Source organism: Monodon monoceros, unplaced genomic scaffold (assembly GCF_005190385.1).
Source record: "Monodon monoceros isolate NGI ecotype Baffin Bay Population unplaced genomic scaffold, NGI_Narwhal_1 Super_Scaffold_18, whole genome shotgun sequence".
NCBI lineage: Eukaryota > Metazoa > Chordata > Mammalia > Artiodactyla > Monodontidae > Monodon > Monodon monoceros.
This window is the reverse complement of record NW_021703774.1, coordinates 48560490-48567835: the sequence shown is the minus strand read 5'-3', so window position 1 is coordinate 48567835 and position 7346 is coordinate 48560490. Positions and strand designations below refer to the sequence as shown.

At 35.9% G+C, this 7346-nt stretch overlaps 1 protein-coding gene across 3 annotated transcripts in view; it reads right to left on the bottom strand.

Moving 5' to 3' along the window:
• Positions 1 to 478: 478 nt before the first annotated feature.
• The window catches only part of LOC114898300 (torsin-1A-interacting protein 2-like), a 38619-nt gene continuing 31751 nt past the window's right edge, over positions 479 to 7346 (bottom strand). For all 3 annotated transcript variants that reach the window (XM_029227556.1, XM_029227555.1, XM_029227557.1), the window contains exons 3-5: positions 5049 to 5564; positions 2753 to 2854; positions 479 to 1932 (exon numbers count right to left, since the gene is read on the bottom strand). In XM_029227556.1, coding sequence (XP_029083389.1) covers positions 1172 to 1932; positions 2753 to 2854; positions 5049 to 5564 — 1379 coding nt within the window. In that variant the 3' untranslated portion in view covers positions 479 to 1171. The remainder of the gene's footprint in view (positions 1933 to 2752; positions 2855 to 5048; positions 5565 to 7346) is intronic.

Genomic DNA, 7346 nt, shown 5'->3' with positions numbered 1-7346 from the left:
AAAATCTACGATTCAACTGGTTATTAAAATCTGTTCTTCTTAAAGCACTCAAACTCTCATTGTAGACAATTGTAAAATTCCATTCAGGGGAGACAGAAATGATAACAGAGATTAACCAAAAGCATAGAAATATGCTAGTAAATACTAGTTTATACATTCTGCTATTCATCTATAAGTCTTCATTCTTCATAAATAGCATGTCTCTTGATAAACCTGTATTTTATTTTCAACCTACTCATGAGTTTTAATATTTTCATTTTTTTCCTATCTTCCAAGATGCTTTTTCACTTAATCAGTGATTTTCAAACTTCACTATTAGTGGAACTCTTTATTCCAATTAAATCCAATTAAATCTTACGGAGGAGCCCAATATATAAAATGGGAAAAAGAAGAACTTCTTTGATACAAAGGGGAGGGGTGCCAGTAGACAGCCTGAAAACCACTGCTCTAAATCATTCAAGAAAATTGAAGCGAAGACACAGCCAGTTGGAATTTCTTCATTTGCAGTGATTATAAACAATTCCCCCATTGTTTTCAATTTTTAAGAACATTTCTTGAGCACAGCTGCTTTTCCCTCAGAGCTCATTAACGGAACAAAAACACAGTGCCTTACATATAGTATTTAGGTAAATAAGTATTTGAATTCTTATTTCCTTTTTCATACTATTCAAAAGTGCAAAAAAGCATAAGATGTAATCCCACAACTAGGTTATTAAAATGAATTTTAAAAATATTTAACATGTGATAGAAATTTTTAAAAAAATTTTCAGTTTTATAATTGTAATTGCTTTAATCTGAGTCCAAATACTATCCAAAAGGCTCCTTAGAGCCTCAAGAAAACAAAAATCACTCTGTAGTTACTGAGAAGATTATCTTCCCATGTAATGATTCTGTTGCTCTACTTTTGGATTGAAGAACATTCCTCAGTTATATATATCTGATTTGCTTGAAAGGCAAGGAAAAAAAGTCAGGTCAACTTTTAGCTTTGTCAAGCTTAGATTAGAAAGATTTTACAAAAAGTAAAAAATGAAAATTTCTTTTCTCAAATAAGCTCATTTGTGCTTTCCAGGCTATTTCCTCACATTCGTCAACCTCCTTCCATATAAATGGAAGGCTTTTAAACTGACTTTTTAATAAACCCATGCTGAACATAACCAACTCTGTGCTTAGCTTATAGAAAGCAGCCCTGTTCTTCTATGCTCCTCACTGGCTGGACAGGCAGCACCAGGTGGGAAATACGGCTCCACAGTCCACTCAGTTTGTCTGAATCCATGTGGCTGAAGGAGCTGGGAGTGTCAGAGTTGGTAAACCTCGCCCAAAGTAAATCTCGCACTTTCTCTTCAGTTTCCCTTGGGCTGACACTTGCTTCTAATGTTTCCTCCTCCAGTAGGATGGTCAGGACCAGGGCCACATCTTTAAAGGCAGCGTTCTCATGGTCACAATACTTGTAGAAGATCAAGGTGGAGCCTGCAGGAAGGGATTCAAAGCGGTGGACCACAGCAGCCTTCCCGCCCTTCTCAAATCCAGAGCTCAGCTCCTTGTCAACTGACTCCTTGACCTTGTCACTGTCCTGAAAGGTTTTTCCAGCTCCATCAATCTGAATGGCAGAGACTTTCTGGGCAGACGTGTAGGCATTCGCAACGTGGTGGCTGAGGCACTTCAGGGTCTCTCTTCCCTCTCGAGCTGCTGTAAATATGATGGTGGCTGGCTCAGTGGGGTGTGAAGCATTGAGGTGCTTCTGGAGAAACTTACGTCCTCTCTGCCACAGAAAGGAACTCTGGCCTGGATATTTATCCTTCAAATGGCTGAAATGAACCAAGAAGGCCTCCAAAGCTGGATTTTTGGGCACTTGCTGGGCCGGAGAGGAATAATAGCTATTAACAGAACTTAGCAAAACAAGAATCAGAAACAGGAGGCCAAGACAGATGGGGCCTATCAGAGAAAGAGAAAATAAAAGACAAAATTAGAGAGAATGTGAGTCAGAAGTAAAGCCTGTGGTAAACTGAAAAAAGGCAGATACGCTGTCAGATTTTACTGGCCTGTGGTGAGTTTCTTTTGCCTAAGTCCTTTAAACTTTCAGCTGTTGAAATCTACTGGAAATACTTTTTCTTTAATTTCTTAAGAAGAAATTTGAAGATAATGACATCTTTGTTAAAAGGTAAAATCTAAGTTTATATATTTTTTGATATAGCTACTGATGTGATTTAGAAATGAACTATCAGTCTATTCTTCTACTGTCTCAAAAGTATCTACTACCTACCTGTAGATAGGCCATTTTTTCCTAAACAGTCAAAATGTAAAAATGCCATTTGAGAAGTTAATACTTTCTTTTTCATTGAAAAGACAGCTTTAACAGGGAACTATATTCATATATCTTACAATGGCCTATAATGGAAAATAATCTGAAAAAAATATACATATATAACTGAATCACTTTGCTGTCTACCTGAAACTAACACAATACTGTAAATCAACTTTACTTCAATTTAAAAAAAAAACAGTTTTAGTTTCTTGTTTATGAAAAGCCCTTCCTCAGGTGGGAATTCCCATTTTGTTAAGGATGGCAAAATATTGGCTGCCACCGCTAAGGGAAAAATCCCCAGAACTCTATTGCTCTATTCTAATATTACTATCAAACATTAAAAAAAATATTAAAACAATGTTAAAACTATTTAAATCTGCTAGTTTTCTAGGTACTTCTCTGAGGATTTCTGAATGTGAATCACTACAGTAAGACCAGTTTTGTTCTTACCATAGCTCAGAAAACCCTTTTTATTAATCTTTCTTATGGTATCCTGTGCATTCTCCTTGTTTCCTTCCAATTTTTGTGTTTCTTGTTGATGTCTCTCAACCTCTGGGGGGGGAAAAAAAAGGAACATTATTTTTAGACAGTACACTAATGAGAGTGTGTATACCTTTATACCTCTTACCGAAGCAAAGAATTACCTGATAGGATTTCCATACTTTATAAAATTTTGTTTTATACAAAGCTAACTTCCTGTCTTTTCCTTAAGGCTCACCATTACCTTTATTCTACTTAGAATAAAATGAAATGCTGTGAAATTCACTTAAGGATACTGTTGCTACAGCCACAATTCTTCACTGGCTCTTACATCAAGGACAAAGAAACAAGCATCCTAATATTGCAGCCAAACGTATCTAACATGTGATTTAAGAAGGGATTTAAGAAATAATGTACACAAGACTCAACATCACAGGGCAATGATGCTCTAATTCCAGTGTTCACATCTCAAAAGGCTCCTGAAGACCCCCCTAATATACAAATAACAAAGACATTAAGTTTAGAGACAGGAGAGATTACTGTACAGTAATAGCTTACCTTTGCAAAATAGCTTACAAAAGCAAGCTTGAAACTTAGTGAATGAGGTATACAAAGCAAGGAATACAAGGTTAAGAAAATTTATGAACTATATAAAAATGTAGGTGTGGGGTGAGACACCAATCATAAAATGTGTGGGTGAAAAGGAGGGCAGTATTTTGTAGACCCTGAGCTAAGTCACTCTAGAGTCTAGATGTGTGCTTGACCCCAGCCAGGTACCTCATATAACAATGAAAGCTGACTATTGCCCATAACCCTTACTGGAGAAATAACTCAAATAGCGTACACTATTAACATAAAGAAATAGAGTCATCTTCACCTATAAACGATAGTTCATTTAGTCATATCACACCAAAACACGGGTTTTTAAAATATCATGTCACAGAATTTAAGGACTGAAAGGATCTTTAATGATCACCTACTGTAGCCCCCTACTTTACCTATTGTGACAAAAGGTGCAGGGATGTTAAGGGCTTTGCCCAAGGTCACATAAAGAGATATGGCCAAGCTGAGATTAGAATGAGGTTCCTCATTTCCTAGATTAGCTCATTCCATTATATTATGTTGCTTCCCACACATAAACTGCATTTTTAAAACAGTATTTTCTTCCTCTACTCAGTGAACCTGCATACCGGTGAAATTCTGATGGCAGATAATGGTCCATACAAATCATATCCATTCATTCATTTAACAGATATTCATAAAGTCACTTCTCTGTGCCAAGTGCCACAGAAACACAATAAATGAGAGAGACATAGCCCTTGCCTTCCCTGAAGTTACAGACTATTCTAATATTAACTAATGAAACATATATTTGAGCTCAGACATTGACTTATGGTGAAACATGGAATTCTAGCCCTTAGTCAAGTCCCTGATGAACAGAATGTCTTATATTTCTTTGCTCTGGCAAATAGGCATTTCAGACTGAGCTTTCAGAGTACTTATAAAATACAAATCCACACAGTCCAAATCCATAAAATCACAGAAGGTAAAAAAAAGCTGGAAGAGACCAGCTGGATAGCATCTTGTCCTACTTCTTCAGTCTGCAAATAGGAAACTGAAGTACCAGGAAGTTGACAGATTTGCCTAAGTTCACCCAAGTTAGGAAGTGGTAGGGCCACAACTAGAATCCACATCTCTTGGGTTCCAGTGTAAAGACTTTGCACATTCCAACTATTATCTTTGTAAGGAATGATACGATGCTGTTCTCCTTAATATACAAGTGGGGAAAATCAGGTATAGAAAAATTAATTTGCTTAAAGTCCTATAAAACTGAAAGATGACCGAGTTAAGGGTCCTATACCACTGATGTTGGTTTTTAAATATATCTATCTCTTGATTTATTTAGCATTTAGTTTTCCCCAAAGTAAAAGATTTTAAAAAGTGAAAGTGAAGATATGCTCATTAGAAATAAAGAAAAAGCCAGAGGTAAATTTTTTAAAAGTCATGCCTTAAAAAAAAACATACTGGATTAATACAGACAGCAAATAAATAAAAACTGTTAAAAAAATGCAGCTTATGTGTGGGAAGCAACTTAATGTAGTGGAATGAGCTAGTTTAGGAGACGAGAAACCTCATTCTAATCTCAAGTCAGTTATATCTCTTTATGTGACTTTGGGCAAGGTGCAAAGGCCTTAATCCTATGAAGGAAAGAGAAGTTCTCTGAAAAGAACAGTACAAAACAGGACAAGCTCAGGGGTTCTCTCACCTGGTGCCAGCAGTCGCTTCCTCAGTGTGTCCTGGCTCTCCAGCCCTGCACTGGAATGCCCAGGACTCTGGGTATCCTGAGGGTCAAGGACAGGTGGCTCCTGCAAAGCTCCGGGTCTGTCGCTCACATGCTCAGGGAGGGCTGCAGAGCTGCTCACTAAGTGTGCGTCTGTTCTTCCCACCTTGTCACTTGGAGAACAGTTGGGTTCTGGATCCAAGAGGTCTTCACCCAGACTTTCTGAAGGGAGCGGATGCCCTTGTTCTCCACCCTGGAAACTCTGGCCGTTCTCACCTTCTGTATCCTTTGGATATTTCCTATCATCTGTTTCATCTGGACTTTCTGATTGATCATCTGTATCTGTACTTCCTGGACCAACTGATTCTACCTCTTGGTGGTCTTTGTTAAGACCAGAGGCAGGGTTTGGGGTCTGAGCTTCTTCAGTGGTACTTGCTGTCACTGTAGTCTCCTGTGCCTGACAATTTATTGATGGATCATTTTCCAAATCCTTTTGAGGGTCTATTGAGATAAAAATTTATAATTTTTATTTAAAAAATTTCCCTATATTTTTGTATTTTAACAAGGTCCCTGATTAATAAAAATATTTATATAGATTTTTATGGCTTATGAGGCACTCTTCCTAAACATTATTTCTCTTGATTCTCACTAAAGGTGACTGATTAAACAAATTCACTATCATGTTAATCTAACAAATAATATGAATGTAAAACTATTTTGAATGAGAAACCAATTTTTGGTAGTATTAAATACATCCTCTTCCCTAATGAAATAACAGACCTAGGCAATGATCATCAATAGCAACTAAAACCATTATGCAAAAGGATAATGAGGAATTTTATGAACGAGATGAATGAGACTGACAACTGCTGAACCCACTGATCAATCTTAACACCACAAAAAGAAGGAAAACCAGACATTACTATAACCTCCCGAATTCAATGCAATAGGAAGTACACCATACCACTTATGCAGTATTCTTGCCAAACTGAATCTGGATCTGATCAAGCTTCTAGAGCTAACTACCAGTTTCCAAGAAACACAGGGATAGAGGGATACATTAAATTATGCCTCAGCAAATGTAATCATGCAAAACCCACAATGAGGGAAATTCTAAGGGAATTCTAGAATTCCCTTATTCTGTGTCCCTAATAAGGGACATATTCCCTTATGTCCCTAATTCTAAGGGACAAAAGACTTTGTTTATTTAATAACAGCAGGAAATAAAAATAAATGGCAAGAAAAAAAAAGGAGTAACCTATTGATTAAGAGGTACTTGAATACATCAACAATGTGTGGACCACACTGTTTAGATTCACTGTCCTGCAAACCAGTTGTTAAAGAAATATTTATGAATAATCAGAAAACTTTGAACACCAGATATTTGATGAGACTCAGGAATTATTGTTCATCTTCTATTTATGATAAAGGTATTGTGATAGTGTTTTTCCAAAGAAATCCTTATCATTTAGAGGTAAGTGTTCAAGTATTTATGGCTAAAATTATGTGACACCTAGAATCTGCTTCAACTCAATGATATGGGGGTAAGGAGAAGTAAGGGAGTATAAATGAAACCACATTAGCCATATGTTGACAGCAGATGAAGCTGTTTGATGGGTACATGAGATTCATTTCCTCTCTCTACTTTTATATATGTTTGAAATTTTCCATAATAAAGCTTAAAAAAAAAAGAGCAACCAAAAAGATGTATCAATCAAATGCAGTATGTGGCCCAAATGTAAAGAAAAAAGAATTTAAAAACCCAACAGTGAAGAAAAAAAAATTATGAGACAATGGGGGAAATGTGAATACTGGCTGTATATATGATGACAGCATGGAATAACTATTAATTTATTTTTTAGGTGTGATAATGCTATTTTGGTTCTTTTTTTTATTTTTTAAATCTATCTTTAAGAGATGTAAACTAAAGTATTGACAAATAAAATGATATAATGTCTTGGGTTTGCATTTAAATATTCCAAGGCAGGCAACAAGAGTACCATTATGTAGGTAAAAGTTGAAGTTAGATTTTGAGTACATGGGACTTCATTATACTGTTCTACTTTCATATATTTAAAAATATCCTTAATAAAATATTTAAATATACCCTTCTCTTCTGAAAAACCTACTTCATATTTTGCCTATTTTATATCATATATATATATAGACACATACACGTAAGCAGGATGAAGAATTTAAATTTCATCTTTCCTTATAATTGAAAGATCCCCCTCTAAATATATAGCATATAGCTTACTTGATTTTTAAAAATGTAACTCTAAA